We start from the raw sequence: 16,357 nt of genomic DNA on the forward strand, positions 1-16,357 counted from the left end.
AATAGAGTAATTAGCATTTGCATCCCTTATATGTGGACGCACTTGGATTTGTCACAGATTATGTGTTTTTTTACATGTCCCTTAACTTGTTTCATTTTCCTTTATTTTGACTAAATTCCGTTCAAATTGACTGTTTATACTTTATACTGACTTATACTGATGATAATAATCAATTTAGATGATATCTGGTTAAAAGAAAACAAACTAAAATATCTCAAAATTCAAAAATATAATATGACAAATAATATAATTTGAGAATAAATCAAAATTAATATTAGAAAAAGAGATGTAAAATGATTATTGTTTTATTTTAATATCATACTAGCAGGGGACCGAAAACGATTAAAAAAGAGGTCAGTCCAATAATTTTATAAAATATTTGCATTGGTGGCGGCTTGGTGCTGAGGTGCATGACTATGAAGTGGACAGTGGCACAGGGTCACTGTCTTACTGGGCTCGATAAGTGGATACTAATATCGAACACAAAAGAGCCCAAGCACATGCCATATATAAATTAAAGAGGTTCATGCAACCGAAGTCTCAGCCCAAGTCGAAAATCATAATGATTTTAATAATAATTTTTATTTTAAAATTTAAATATATATAAATAATTTAAAATTGTTTTAAAAAAATAATTTATATTATATACTACTTTTTTCGAATAAATTATGATTATCAATAATTTTATTCAAACAAATAAATAAAAATCTTTTTAAATTAATTTTTTTCTTATAAATAATAAACAATTGTTTACATTAGATCAACTGTCTCTTATAATTCTTTACTCTTTACGTTTTCTAAATTAAACCCTTTTTTGATTCTTTATATTTACACGTTTCAAAATAATAAAATATAAAATATTTTATTTAAAGTTGAAAACCCCGTCATTTTAAGTTTCTATAGTATTATTGTTTGGATATTGATGTGACCTACGAGGTTTAAATCTAATAATTACAATCAATATCTTTAATAAAGAATAATATATATATATATATCTAATAAAATTTCAAAATATTAGTTTTAATTACAAAATCAAATTTCATAAAATATATACAAAAATAAAGTCTAATGAAATGGTAATTCTACTATAAAGTTTTAGATATTCAATCAATATAACAAATATTTAAATTAAGTTTTTAGAAAAGAAAAATGCATAATTTATGTATTAAACGAAATTATGTATTATCTTATTTGCAATATCTTTTATCTAAGATTTTGGCACTATGAGAAAACAACACAGATATTCATACAACGGCAAAGTGAATAAAAGGGGGTGCGAAAAAAGGGGCGAAAAACCAGGAACATGAATGGCTGGTCACGGAAAAGCAAAGGCAGGAACACATCTCAGGTTAATGGCGCCAATTGGGTTTCCCCTGTTCCTCACTCCCTCCCCCTCCTCTGTTTTTCTCCCCTGTTTTTGCATGCACCACCACTACAAACTCAGATGCCCTGTTTTTTGGCTTTCCCTGTTTCTTTCTTATCAGTGCCCTCCTGCTCTCCTTATTTTCCTCTCCTGGTACCTTGTTTTTTACCGTCATTTTTCTTAATTATTAAACGCACTCGCGCACCCGTCCCGTCCTTGACGAGTATCCCGTCTTTTACGAGTATCGAACTCTCGACATCCCGTGACTATTTGATTAATAGGCCGTTGGTTCACCGTCATTTTTCCATCTCAAATGCAGGAGTGAAAAGGTACATCTTTTTAAATCTCTTTTGCTACACTCGTGTTTCTATTTCATCATTTTATACCATTGCATGTTAGAAAAATATTTATTACTTTATGACTTTATGTCCTGTTTGCGGGTGCAATGCTGCACAATCTTTTTGTCTTGTGTGTTGTCTAGACTTTCATTAGCTTTTAGACTTTTAATGACTCTGCTATATCAACGAGGCCCATCATTATTAATCACCCTTTATGTGCTAAAGTTGATGTTTTTAGTGATGCTTCATAAAGTTGATGCAAGAAAGAGGATCCCTTTGATTGCGTTCTAATTTTTACTCTCTCTATAAAATCGTGGGAGAGAATTTTGGAATGATTTGATGTTGAATTGTAAGATGAAATTTAAGTTGGTGCCACCATCATGCATTTTCAGTTACATTAGAGCATCTCCAACCATAGAGTACCCTTAGCTAAAATGTGAGTTGGCATACCATAATTAAAAATTATAGCCAATATCGTCAAAAAAGTACACTCCAACCACGCCCACCTGTTGTCTATAATTTTAGACAACCTCCTATGGATGGCTAAATTTGTCGAACCTCTACAGGTCTGTAAGAAAATCTGTAGGAAGATTGCACATCATTTATTACCATATTGAACTGATATATTCTATTTTAACAATTTGAAATATTAATAACATACTATTTTTAAATTATAGCCAACCAAGATAGCCAATACCATTGAAGCAAAATGTGTTACAGGTTCAGCAAATTTTACATAAAGTCTTACAGGTCCAATTTAGCCAACGATTATAGCCAACGCCGTTGGAGATGCTCTTATTATCTTTTTATTTCTATTTGGATGGTTAAGAGAATTTATCCATCCACAAAATTTTGGTCTCTGATGAGATTAAGGCGTAGACAATGCATTCCTTCCTGTTCTTCTCGACAAAGAGTATGCTCATTCTTCATCTTTGCTTCCTTTAATTTTTTTTTTTTTTTTTGTATTTGAATTAGGGATGGAGGACTTGACCTGCTTTGATTTACCAGCACACATTTTCAATGTTAAATTTCATACAATTGTTCTAGAGTTCATTAATTGTATTGAACAGATGCTTTTAAAGCTCATCCACTTAGTGACAATGTTTAGGTTTTCACAAGCTTAAAGGTTTTACTACTCACAGAGTCACAGTGTTTCCAGCTAGAACACTCTGCCTAGTTAGTGTATAGAACATACCTAAATATATATTCTTGCAGTTAAGACTTGAGAAAATACTCATGACTGCACTAACTAATGCTACATTTGTTTCAAAATAATAGTCCACTATTAAAAAATTAATATATCTAGATAATATACTTTGTTTTTCATTTTGTTTCTTTGCCAATCGGTTAGAATTGGTAATTTGAAGAAATTTCACCTTACTATATACTGGATGGCACTATATCTGCCGACCTCCAAATTTCATTATTTGCTCCTTTTTACCTGTACCCAGTGCACAAGGTGCATAAGAAGGGCCAGTGGAAGGTCTTTGATGTATTACCATTTGCTTCTTCTCTATGTGTTGTTGGACCTCCAAATATCTTTAATTGCGTCCTACTTCTATTGACTAGAATATCAATTCAGGTTGATGAAGACGATATATTTTGGACAAAAAGGAAGGACGATGACAAATTGGCATGGTCACAAAATTCTGCTCAAGTAACATCAGACTCAGTACCGTGTTTTTGTGAGTATTTCTTTTGTTGTGCCCGAGCATGCAACAATTAAAAATTCAGGGTGTCTTTCTGAAATATATTTGATGTCCCCAAGAGAAAAAATATTGATCCTCCCCAGTCTTTGTTTGTATTGAAATCCTCGTGCTGATGACCATACTAACACACCCTTGTCAACCAATTTAAATTGTTTTCCAATTTGGTTATGATAGTGGGGTTGCAGTAACTAAAATTTGTATTTTTCTGTTTAGTTACTGCTCTTGGTATCGTGCAAAGGCTGTATTTTCTTTTGTTGGAATGCCGTGTAATTTTTTTTATTATTATATGCACAACATTTTGTGGAGTAAGAAGCTCATCAGCTCATCACATTTACATAATGCTTAAAATCATTTGAATTCTATATCTTCTGCAATCTACTTGTAAGTTGTAATTGAGATGGTACAGTAGAAGTCATGGCTGACAGAATAATTTTCTTTTGTAGCTAATGCTATGGTTGGACCAAGATCATGGATAGGAGGATTATTTAACAATAAACTGTTTGGAGGTGGCAAATCAACTGAGATTACTTTAAATCCAGTTCAGGTAATTGTGGGAAGTTACATGCAGGTTATTTCGTTTGATAGCACATTTACTGCTCTCTATCCCTCGCTCCCTTTGCACCTCTCTCACCATGGCATATACCTCTTTTCCATATAGATAATATGTGTCTAATGGAAGTTATTGCTTTTTTCTAATATTTGGTTTGTGCCTCCTAATTTTTTAGCTATCCAATTTTTATCAGGCAGCAAGACTGCAAAGACTTCAAGAACGAATGAGCATGCCTTTTGACGAGACTCGCATTGACCATCAAGTACCTAAAATTCTCTCTCTATTGTGTTAATTAACTTGGTCAATCTTTTTTTTTTTTTTTTGACAATGAAGGCTCATATGTTCCAATACTTTTCGGATGAGCCAGAGTCGAACCCGGGTCTCCCGGGACAACAGAGGATAAGCCCACCACTTGGGCTATCATAGAGTCAGCAATGAGTTCTTAGTTACTTTTTTATTTCGTGAGATTTTCATATGAAGTACATCATTGTAAGATTCTACTCAAGCTTATCGTTATTATGAGCAGGCATCTCTATTAGCCCTGTGGAAAATAGCTTTTCCAAATGTTCCTCTTTCTGGGTTTATATCTGAGCAGTGGAAGGAAATGGGCTGGCAAGGGTGCAATCCGTCAACAGACTTTAGGTACTTATCTGCAATTTTAGATGGTAGTTATCGTCGTCTATCAAAATAAGACTAAAATAGGTTGCTTAAAGATGGAGTCTGACATATATCTTCTAGGGGAGGTAGATGAGAAGTTTCATGACAATCAACTTCTGCACTCAATACTCAGAGGACTGTATTGGAAGAGCTATGCTTGATTAAAAATATTATAACAAACCCTTTTGCTATACTGGTAAATGGATAGTTTTCTGCGTCATCAATTGCAACAGCATTAATAACTGAACGCCAGTTTGAATTTATCCTTTTCTTTGCTTCATATTCATGCGTGGTATCCCACGTTTGAATCTTTTAATAAATCCTCTGTATTGATAAGAAACAAATTATTGTTTCTGTTCTACGATTAGAGAAACTCTCTTTTTTCATATTGGATATAAACATGTCAAATTCTAGACTAGAAATAAGCAGTATGGCCCTGATTTTCTCAAAATTATTTTTGGTAGATTGTACTATAAGTCTATAACTAGACCTTTATTACATGCAGTTTACCTTAGCATATGATTTGCTAAACTTATATCATACTGATCCATCTTTCTTATGGGTGGAAATGGAGAGACTCTCTCTATATATATATAATCAACTCAAGCAGATAGGTTATAGTGGATCTTAGTCTTTTGGTCAATCTGCAGAGTCACTGTTGGCATAAATTTATTATGAATAATAAAATGATGCGTGTCTTAAAAAAAGATTATAAAACAAAAAAAAAGGCAAACCAAATTCCTCATACATATAGTCTATAGTTCATTTTAAAACTAAGTGTGAATGTGGATAATACTTGTTACTAATTATTACGCTTCAGTAGTTAACATCTTCAAATTTTTTCAATCCCAATGCTTGTTCCTTGCAGGGGTTGTGGCTTTATTTCACTTGAGAATTTGTTGTTCTTTGCAAGAACTTTCCCGGTATGATTGTCAGGCTCTCACAGAAATACAGTTATTTTTATTCAGATGAATAATGTTATATTTTATTTTTCCTCTCAATTTACTGTATAATTATTGTTATCTAATTGGTGAATCTTTCACTTGGATTTATTGAAGCATGAATCTGAAAAATCTGTTATTACTAATTGTACTAAAATTCAAAATGAAGGCTTGTTTTTTTAGGTTGTTATTCAAAAAGGGTGGAAAGCGAGCTGCATGGGAATATCCATTCGCTGTAGCTGGCATTAATGTCTCATTCATGTTGATACAAATGTTGGACTTGGCCACAGGTTAGTATCTACTGTTGAGTTACTTGTTCTTATAGGTAATTAATGTTCTAACTTAACGGGCAAAGCATGTCTACTACTCTTGCATATAAAATATACATTAATAAAATTAAAATATCATCTTTTGGTCTTTTAATGGCAATATGGATTTAGAAAGTCAACTATATCTTCTACAAACCTTGATTTATCTCCAATTTGTTACTTTCTATTCTTAAGGGATGAAAAATGTGATTGTTGAGCAAAAAATTGACAGCCTACATGACAGGTCAAATACTGTACAACCCTGATCCTTTTGTGGTCTTGTTCCAGATACTATAGATATTTTGAACCTTGAAACTCGCCCAACTTTTTCTGTTGATTAATAAAATCATTTGATCATTTTCAGTGAAATTACTTGGTGTAGTGTAAATGATTTTACTTCCTTCGTTCCAAACAAGTTACCTTTTTGCATATAGGAAATATAAGGGGTAGTGGTTCTCATGCCGTTAAGCCATTATAGGGCTAGTGAGTGTATTGCATTCAATGCACCTAATGTTAACTTCTTTATTTGTTTCTCCTCCTAGCGAGTCTTCAATTTTATCCTCTAACACTTATCTTAAAACCTTCTTACACCAATATCAAATACTGTCCTTTGTTATTAGATTTCACAACTGGAACCAAGTCGCAGCTTTAGCCCCAGACTGCTAGTATATGTATAGCATTGAATTAGTAATTTTTCTTTTTAAGTGTTTAGGGAGGAGTGAGGAAATGCGAAATTATGCTTCTACCTGTCATGGTTATATATAAATACTGCTTTGCATGTTCTCTTAAAAAGTCCATAGGTAAGTTTAACAGTATTTAGGACATCCTCTCTACTCCTGAGAGTATAGTAGATGTGATGTCTGCATGTTTCTCATACTCCCCGGAACCTGCTTCTGAGTGGAACATACTGGGGATGATTAGTTTTTTTATAGCTATCATTGCAAAAGATTGAGGATTAGTGGCATAGCATGGTGAGTAAAATATTAGTTGTGTGAAATACATTCAATCTTGATGGGCCAAAAAAAAAGGATTGTGTCTTTTAAGTCGAAGAACTGCAAACAAAATTGTTTTCATTCAGGAAGGTGATTTTTTGAATGCTAGAAAGGAAAATCCGCAACCCCATATAGTGGCTTTCATATCATTGTTTGTGATACAGTTAGGGGTCAGGACTATCACTGGTTTTACTCCGAGTATATTGCTGGTATCCCATCTATATTTAACAATTGGTTGTTAAAATACATTGCCAGAATGTCAATGATAACCAGTAAAGAACTTGTGAAATCAAGCTTGTTGATTCAAGTCATGTGTCATAATGGTGATTCTTTCATAAATTATGCAGGATGAAATAACATGTAAAGATTTTTTTTTTTGGTTTTGTGAACTTCTGCAGGAAAACCAAAAGCTCGTCCAGCAATAAATTTTGTAAGAATATTAGGAGGTAAAGATCATTCCTCTATACTGTATTATCATCATCTAGGTAATAAATATGTATATGTTGTCGTGATGAAATATTCATTTAAACATTTGCAGAAGATGAAAATGCATTTGATATTCTATACTGTGTAGCTTTTGCAATGATGGACGCACAATGGCTTGCTATGGAAGCTTCTTATATGGAGTTCAATGTAAGTCCCCCCTTCCCCCCTTCCTTTTTCTTTAGACATTTAAGTGGTAAACGCCTCTCCAAATAAGATTGTTGACTACTAAATAGAATAAAAAAGCCCTTTACGAAAACTAATGCCAATGCAAAACTGAATACAAAATTTAAGCTGGTAAGGTCAATTGTCTTGTTGATTTTGTACATCTATTTTAGGCAGATTCTGGCTAAGTTAAGCAAAACCAGCAGTTTATAACCAGAAGATTAGTACAGGCTCAGTTGTTTAAATATATAATTTATTATGGGCATGAGCACATTGATTTAACAAGAAAAACTCCAGTTTATCAAAGTTTAAGTTACCTTCTCATAGTTGTGACATAGGTAGGCATCCAACCAGGATTTTTTTAGTTGGGGGGAGGGGGGGGGGGGGGGTATTTTTTAGCTGATATGTTAGTTTTTGATAATATTTACTTGTTTTTAGTAATTAAAAATATTTCGAGGAGTCGAAATATAAATATTAAAAATTGTAAAAGTACGGGATTTTGGGGTGGCGCCCGCAGAGTTGCACCCTTCCTTGCATGAATGGTTGATCTCCTTGCAATCTAGGCATCTACTAGTATTGAGGGATATTACCAACATATCTCCATTGGCTACAGAACGACATGACTAAGTCGACTAGGTCCATCTGTAGGAATACCTTATAAACTGAAATTTGCCAACACTTAAATCATATATGATCCAATAATTTATTTTTTATGCGCAGGATGTTTTACGAACAACCCGGATTCAGTTAGAAAGAGAACTGTGCCTGGAAGATATTAAAAGAATTTCAGATATACCAGCATATGACCTTTTGTTTCGATAGGTTTTATTTTCTTTAAAGATTGAAGAGTCCTTGGAAAGCCCACTGGTCGTGTTCTCCGGATAACAAAAGTCCTTATTGTGATGAATTCAGTGGTTTTCTAGAAAAAATTACCACCACCATTACTGGTAGAAAGAAAACTGGAAGTCCCCTAATGCGCGTCGAAGCCAAAGTTTGAGCATTGTGCGTAAAGTTAGTCTCACGTACTCTCAACTCTCAAGTGATACCCCAAAATTCAAGAAGTTTGGTTAGAAAAATCTAGTTCTCCCATCTGTAGATTCAGTAGTTTTGTAGTTGAATGGAAATGGTATGCGAGTTGAAAACATATGTACAGTTATAGCTTGTAGCGTTTACATTTTCAGAATACAATTTAGAATTAGTCCTGAAGATTTCTTCTAGATACAAAATGTTACTATCAGCTTTCTGTGAAGAATCAAGTCCGAGGATCCTTTTCAAAAGGTTTTGCAAAAGTCATCTTTATAATTTCTATATCATAAATTAACATTTGACAAACAGCTGAACTACAAAATACGTTCTAGAGTGTGTGAAGTTCTGAATGAGTATAAGAATTAGTGCACTCGTAATATTTTTGTGTAAGCGGATTAGTCGGTGAAAATTATTGCCTATTATTTCATCTCCGAATCTTTTTTTTTTTTTTAACAATTTCATTTCCGAATCATTGTAATTATATACACTGCTGATACAAGGGTGAAGGGTGAAGCTAAGATGACCTAACAGGTAGTAGTAAAAGATCGTGGGTGTGAAATCAAACAAGTAATTGGTGCCTCTTTTGTTGAATTCTTGTCAATTCTCTGTGCACTAGACAATAAACATGTAAACATACGTATGGCAAATCATACATTACCCGAATTCGAACCGAATTTATAATTTGATTTATTAAAATAATCCGAAAATTATTCGATTGACCTGAAAACAACTCGAGATAATCTGAAAATTAAAATTTTGCTTCTAAAAACATAAATTTTCAATTTTATTTAATTTTAATTTGACCGAAAATCGACCACACAAAATAATAATAATTAATACACCAGCAGAAGCTTTGACAAATGTGACCCAATACATGTGATAATAATATGTCAATCTCCAACATTTCTCAGTACATGTGATAATGCAATTATAAAAAATAGTTAATGGATTAAAGTACCAAAGAATTGGGCCGTTTAATCATTACATCCACTTATGGTTGGGCATAGTAAAGCCAATGCAAGTCCTAAGTCCATCTGTTTGTTGGTAGTTGGAAAGTTGTGATTAATGGCTTCATGTTTGTGTTTGTTAATTAATAGTGATTTATTCCGCTAATTATTAGTGCGTCCTGATGTGGTTAGTGGGTGCAGATTAATCTCATTTGTTCTTCTGCATAGGCTTTACTACTCTTTGGCCCATTAAGATTGGATAATGTTTCTTGTTTAGTGGATAATATTGAATATTTGCGTGAGGTTACCGACTTGTTAGTTTAATATTACCGAGTTAAGGTGTGATTAGCTCATTAGTATATTTAAATATGAGTGCTGCTTAATAGTTAATACCTGCCGACTTTGAGCCAATATTGGGGTAAAATGTTAAATACCATGATAAATTATGGAGTCTCGTAATAGTGGTCTTATTTTCTTAACTCCATCACAAGTATTATTAAATATCCCAATATTTGAATGATTATAAAAAAATATTTGAAATATCTTTGAATGATTATAAAAAGTTAACTGATATTTTTTTAAAAATGCATTTTCATGGTTATAAAACAATAAAAATATTAAAATAACTGGTATGATTTAAGTGAAGTTTTATTTGTTTTTACAAATGACCTATGACAATTCATTATTGAATCACGCAAAGAAGAGGAAGAAAATATAATAATAATAAATTTAAGGATGATTTATTTTTAAGTGTTAAGTATATGTCAAAAATGAACAAATATCTAATTATGTAGATGACCAGGGCCGGCTTTATGTATAGGCCATTTAGGCCACCGCCTAAGGCCTCCAAATTTTTGAGGCCCCAAAATTTTAATATTATCTATATATATATATATATATATATATATATATATATATATATATATATATATATATATGGTATTAATATATAGATCCGGAAAAATTGTGAATATAAATAATAATTTATATATGATCGTTGTGTTTTTATAAAAATAAATAAATATAGCTAGTTGTATTTATTTTTTATGCTCATTTTTCTACTTATATCTATAACTTAATAAATGTCAATCAATAATTATTTTCTTGAAAATATAATCTAAATACACGTTGTAGTTGTCAAAAAAGAGGTCACAATTATCATAAAATGAGATATTGAACATTATATGTATTTTTATATCAATTTATTTTTATTTGAATTCATTTGATTTCTAACTCTTTTTTTATTCTAACTTTTAGTTTTAATAGTACACTATTGTACATTAAATTTTCTAAATAATAATAAATTATTTAGTAATAAAGTGCAGATTAAAATCATTTAAATATTAATATTAAATTTATAATATCTATTATTGAAATATATTTTATTTACATGAAAATTATAAGTATCTTCATACTAAACCATACATATACTTTATATTTTTATAATAGAAATGCTAATATAAAGTAACATAATTTTTATGTAATGATGTTAAATAAAATTAACTTTTAAATATACAACATCTTACATATGTATGTATAAAAGTTATTTAATGATATGTATATAGAAACAATGTGTTGGCTGCTCATAGAAAAAATTTTGAGATCGTTTTAGTCCCAAGAAAAAATATTACGAAGAAGAGAAGACCTGATTCTATCAATATATTGATTTTAATTGTACATGTACTTGTATTTATTAGGTAATTTTATTTTGTAATGTTTAAATGATGTATCAATATTTTTATTTATATAAAATTTGTTTTTCTAAAAATTAAGGCCTCATTTTCATTTTCGCCTAAGGCCCCACAATGTCTTGAGCCGGCCCTGTAGATGACAAAGAAGCAAAGCTCTTTTAATAAAAGAGACTTTTACTTTTCCTAACTCATGTAAAAAAGTAAAAACTTATGAACAAAATTCACGGGAAAAAAATTAGAAAGTTGAGAAAACTTATTTTTTTCAAAATTTCTGTTTTATTTTTAATTTTTTAATTTTATAAATTATTAGATATTTCAAATAAAATTACAAATATTTAAAATTTATAAATCTAACTTCTCTGAATTTAGACAAACGACTCCTATGTATAATCCTGACATGATATATCTATTAAAACATAGATTGATCAATCATGGAGGTGATATGTAAAATCTCCCAACAAATGTAAAAGATACGTACAGTAGTAATATAATCATCACAGATAAGTTAGATAAAATGTACTATCATCATTCTATTTATATTACATAACAAATCATATCTGTATTAATGAAATAATCATTTCTAGCTTTAAAAGTGTAATCTGGCCTCACAAATAACTATGACTGATATATCATTTTTGGATCTCTTAATTAATAGTCACATTCGCATGCAATTTGAATATATTAAAATTTATAAAGACATAATAAATTAATTTTAATACAAAGATTTAACAATAACTTATGGATTTCTTACCATGAGAGTAAGATGCTTAAAACAAGGATTAGCGTGTTGCTGTAAATCACTATTAGGTCACATGTGCACAAAATGTGCATAATTAATGCCCTGAACTAAGGTCACGTAAGAATATCTGTTGATAAAATAAATAATTTGTAAAATAAAATCATCCACAGGGCAATTTGATTTTTGGAAAGACGTAATGTTCTTTTATTTAACAATACTGCAACTGCAAGCCAGCCTTTGCTTATTGAAAATAAAAGTGACTTGAGCTTGACATTATACTACTAGAGTCAACCGAGGAGCCAAAATGGAAAGTATATAATTTAATTGATTATTCAATTTTGTAATTACAAAATAAATTTATATATAAAAAACCCACTCCTCAACCAAAGAAAAATACAAAAATGTGGCAATACAAAACTTTTGCATTTTTGTTCAAACACTGGACAAAAAGGAAAAAGGCATGTTTATCCAAAAATGCTAGTAAAACAAGATAGAATTATGCAAATCCAGCAAGCATCAATAATTAACTAGGAAAAAGAAAAGAAAACCAACAAGCATATAATCATTTACAGGAACTTTGTTAATCCATGAGAAAGTACAAACCAGTTAGTCTTAGGCCTCTCTCTCCCTCCCTCTCTCTCTCTCTCCCGGCCTCTCTCGCTCACACTATTTGTTACAACTTGTACATCATCACAGTTGTTCCTCAGCAAACTGTGTAGGAAACTAACATAAGTAGAGAATACTCTGGTCTCTTTTAAAGACAGTCAGACAAAGAGTTATAAGCTAGTAATATACAATCCTGTCATTACTGAGGCCAGTTATCTCTCCGGAGAACACAAAACCAAGACATGCCGATAACCATTCAACAAAGTCAATATTTTTTACGTAGGGTTTGGTGTTTTAGTGAGTTACAGGAGTGTGTAGTTGACATTAGCCACGCCGAACCCCCGTGAAGTAGTTAAAGTCATGGTGCTGGACCCTCAGTTGCTTTAGCCAAGAATCTGCAACACTTAATAGCGAGACTAATCTCTCATGGTCCCCTCCGTTCTTGTTGGAGACCCACACATCTCCTTGCATCTTGTAAGTGGCCAATCCAAAAGGAGCAAGAGCAATGCCTTCGGATTTCTTCCACTTGCTATTTGTGTTTGCCATTTCATCATCGTCATCCAAATCTGTCCATCAACAGAAATATTAACAACTAAGCATGGTTAAATCGTAAAGTTTGATTAATTAGAACATTAAACGTTTCGGCAAATGGAATGAGATGATACCTTGAAAAGAAGACGAGAGAGTGTGGTATGTGAGGAAGCATGTAGACAAATCCTTTATTGTTCTCCCCATGGGAATATGGTATATCGGGTACCTGAGATATTTGTTCTCTTCAATAATATTTACTATAGTGGATTCTCCATACCCAATTTTTAATTAATGAAGGAATATACCAATTACTTTACAGTCCGGTTCACATCACATAAATGTACGAATGTTGATAAGAATTTTAATGTCAAGTATCCATCATTTGATTCAGACAAATTGCAAGTTGTAAGAATTGTTCAAGAAATATTTACATCATCCAAAAGAAGAGAGTAAATTACCAAGCAACTGCCATCCAACTAGCTGGTGAGAGATCAACACTTCTTAATGACATTAATCCCGGATACTTTTGTGATAATGCATTAATCTGAAACCATGAAAAAGGTGTGAGCACTAAGAAATAGTATCAATATGACATATAGGGATTTTCTGTCCCTGTTATTACAAAGTTAACTCATCTTTAGCATGGAATCTGTTTTTTAGGCGGTGTAGAACACAACAAAGGCAAGAACATATGCTCCAGGGACAATAAATTTTATGATAAGCATAAGAGAGCAAAGAGGAGGTCCTTATATTTTTTGACTTAACACTCAAACATGAAGAATATAATAAAGACGATATTATTGACAGCATGATAAATTAGAAAGGTAAGTAGAGAAACGACGTTGGATTTGATATTTTATACCCACAGTCAAAAGTATAAACAGATCATTATTATTAAATTCCATGTTGATAAGAATATTTAAGATTCTAACATATCCAGAACTTCTCAAAGCTTCACTTGTTATAACATGTTATGTGTTCTTGAACAGAAGGGTTAACGATTAAGGGAGCGAATATAAAAAGAGAAACAAAAAAACGTGACCACTTGAAATTTCAAAGGGCCAAAGGTACTATGAATTGTGAAAGGTACCTTATCCATGAGTGGTACCCTTCCATACGGAGTTGATTTTTCAAAGTACTGACAGTAAAGATGACCCAGTCTATCATTTTGATGCCAGAGGTTCTCTTGCTCAAAAACCCACTCTTCTGACGAACATCCGTCCCACCTTGATAATTTTTCACTCTCGCTCTCATCACTGAACGAGTCGCTGAAAGTATCCCTCGTCTCCGATGTGGAATCAGCGTCTGCCCTAAATAAACACACATTCAAAAGTTTCAATCCATTATGCCAGATTTCTGGCAGGAAACATAACCGGGACAAAATAGGAGTGCAATAAACAGATTCTGCGGTACAGGTTATATCATAAAGGTAATTCACGGATATATGACTGCAAGACTGTTGAATTTTTATTGTATAAGATGAAAAGTCTAACATTATCTGATTATAACAAACTATGTCAAGCGATTTCTAATCATCGAGTTTCTATAACTATGACTAACAGTACTTAAAGCCTAAAATATCACAACAAAATTTTAATTTACAAGCAAATCAGCATTTCTGGTAAAAGCAAATTACAATAAATCGAGTTCTTCAATAGCAAAACATGACAAATAAAAGTCTTACCTTAGAGAATTCAGCGACTGAGTGCTGATAAAAATTTGGATTGCAGAGAGATAAGGCACATAGTACTGAACAAGGTTTTCTCCATTGTCCAACCGGATAGGAACTCCGGCCCCATAGGCACTCCATTCGTCGTAGCAATTCCAAAGATCACTCAGAGTAAAGAAATCGATTTTTTCCCTCTCCCAAGGATGCCATATTCTATTCAACTTTTTGATCCCACTCTAAAAATTTAATTAAAAGAAACAAGAATCAATCATATAAACATCATACCACAAGACAGCATACAGTATATCAATTTATTAATTTTTTTGCTCAAGAAACAGATTATAATGATAAGGCCTAATTGACAAACCTTGGATAAAAATTGAGAGGAGGGTACAGGCGTTGTGGAATCCAGGAGAGATCGAAGATTTGATTGCATTGAATCTTTCTTCTCCGAAACCATGATGGAGAAAAGAGAGAGGGAGAGAGAAAGGCAGGGTTTTACTGCTTTCTCCTCTCCTTGCCCTGGAAGCAGAGAGACCCTACAGAAACAGGGGAAAACAGAGTCTGTAAAGAGAGGTAAAAATGGGGAGAGAGAGAGAGGGAGAGAGAGAGAGAGATTAATGGGATATCTTTTCTTGTTGGGAGAGAGAGGGGGGAGAGAGAAATTGATCTTCAAGAATTCTATTTATTGACGTCCAGACAGCTAAATTCTCTCCCTCTGCTGAGTCTTAAATGAAACAAACTATACATCTATACGCGTATGCATTAAAAAAGTTGTGTTTTCTATATATAACCGGTTTCTGGCCCCCGGAAAATCCGGTCTCCGGCGAGATATTCTCTTCAAACAAAACCAAAACACCCCACAAGCAACATGAACTCGAAACGAAACGATCAAAACCACTTTCAAAACAAACTCACCTCGAAAAAACAGGCCAAGCCGAAGCAGAGACTCGAGTTGAATAAAGTTGTGAAATAATTTCAAGTTTTAAGCTAAACCAGAACCCACAAATCTATAAAATATCGATTGCTAAAATGAATGAAAACCCAAGAAAACGAAATGTGGATTGATTCTTATATAATCTTTCCCATTAAAACCTCCCTAAATTCCCGCAAGAAAACAGAGAGAGAAAGTCGAGAGAGAGTTGTGTGAGAAAAAAGAACACGAGTCTTTGAAGACACGTATTTCCAAAATGATCCGAGAGGCAGAAGTAAAATAAATACACACACGAATCTATCTGTTTAACGGAAGCCCAGGTTTTGAGAATAAAGTGGGAAGGCTTTTGTAAGAAACAAATGAAAACCTTAACTGACACAAGATGTTAAACTTATTTACACCATCCCCAGCTAGAAGAGGTCGTAAATTAAAAAACTGATCAGGTATATCGAAAATAGAAAATAAAATTAATTTTTTCAAAAAATAACACTCTAATTATATCTTTGTAATTTTAGCCAACTTCTTAATGAAAATTATATTATGAAATTTCTACAAGCTGTAATAAATCTGTAGAAAGATTACACATCAATTATTATCATATTGAAATAATATATTCTATTTGTGACAATCTAAATACTATTAACATATTATTTTTAAATTATATTCGGTCAATATAATTGATATTATCGAAACACGATGTCTTACAAG

The 16,357-nt window shown here is 32.2% G+C and overlaps 3 protein-coding genes across 7 annotated transcripts in view; 2 read left to right on the top strand and 1 right to left on the bottom strand.

Moving 5' to 3' along the window:
- LOC108218337 (tetraspanin-19-like) overlaps positions 1 to 14,425 on the top strand; it is a 44,420-nt gene extending 29,995 nt beyond the window's left edge. The window contains exon 6 of the mRNA XM_064091570.1: positions 14,415 to 14,425. The gene's annotated coding sequence lies outside the window, so the exon portion shown is untranslated. The remainder of the gene's footprint in view (positions 1 to 14,414) is intronic.
- LOC108216835 (uncharacterized) lies at positions 1,250 to 8,763 on the top strand. Of its 4 annotated transcripts, none has more exons than XM_064091126.1 (10): positions 1,250 to 1,692; positions 3,284 to 3,386; positions 3,854 to 3,954; positions 4,154 to 4,222; positions 4,487 to 4,602; positions 5,486 to 5,540; positions 5,728 to 5,848; positions 7,257 to 7,304; positions 7,397 to 7,491; positions 8,227 to 8,760. In XM_064091126.1, the coding sequence occupies exons 3-10, from the start codon at positions 3,862 to 3,864 to the stop codon at positions 8,326 to 8,328; spliced, it is 699 nt and encodes a 232-aa protein (XP_063947196.1). In that variant the 5' UTR covers positions 1,250 to 1,692; positions 3,284 to 3,386; positions 3,854 to 3,861; the 3' UTR covers positions 8,329 to 8,760. The 4 variants fall into 4 exon arrangements, with proteins under 4 accessions (XP_063947196.1, XP_063947195.1, XP_017245170.2 ...); XM_064091125.1 differs by lacking the exon at positions 1,250 to 1,692 and adding an exon at positions 2,236 to 2,614 and having other exon boundaries at positions 7,433 to 7,491; positions 8,227 to 8,763; XM_017389681.2 differs by lacking the exon at positions 1,250 to 1,692 and adding an exon at positions 2,238 to 2,614.
- LOC108215768 (uncharacterized) lies at positions 12,445 to 15,967 on the bottom strand. 2 transcript variants are annotated; one of them, XM_017388335.2, is made up of 7 exons: positions 15,634 to 15,967; positions 15,083 to 15,254; positions 14,731 to 14,951; positions 14,137 to 14,356; positions 13,505 to 13,590; positions 13,181 to 13,272; positions 12,445 to 13,081 (listed from the first exon to the last, which is right to left on the bottom strand). In XM_017388335.2, exons 2-7 carry the CDS (start codon positions 15,173 to 15,175, stop codon positions 12,840 to 12,842), a joined length of 954 nt encoding a protein of 317 aa, XP_017243824.1. In that variant the 5' UTR covers positions 15,176 to 15,254; positions 15,634 to 15,967; the 3' UTR covers positions 12,445 to 12,839. The 2 variants fall into 2 exon arrangements, with proteins under 2 accessions (XP_017243824.1, XP_017243823.1); XM_017388334.2 differs by having other exon boundaries at positions 15,083 to 15,902.
- Positions 15,968 to 16,357: the final 390 nt, after the last annotated feature.

This window comes from Daucus carota, chromosome 4 (genome assembly GCF_001625215.2).
Source record: "Daucus carota subsp. sativus chromosome 4, DH1 v3.0, whole genome shotgun sequence".
NCBI lineage: Eukaryota > Viridiplantae > Streptophyta > Magnoliopsida > Apiales > Apiaceae > Daucus > Daucus carota.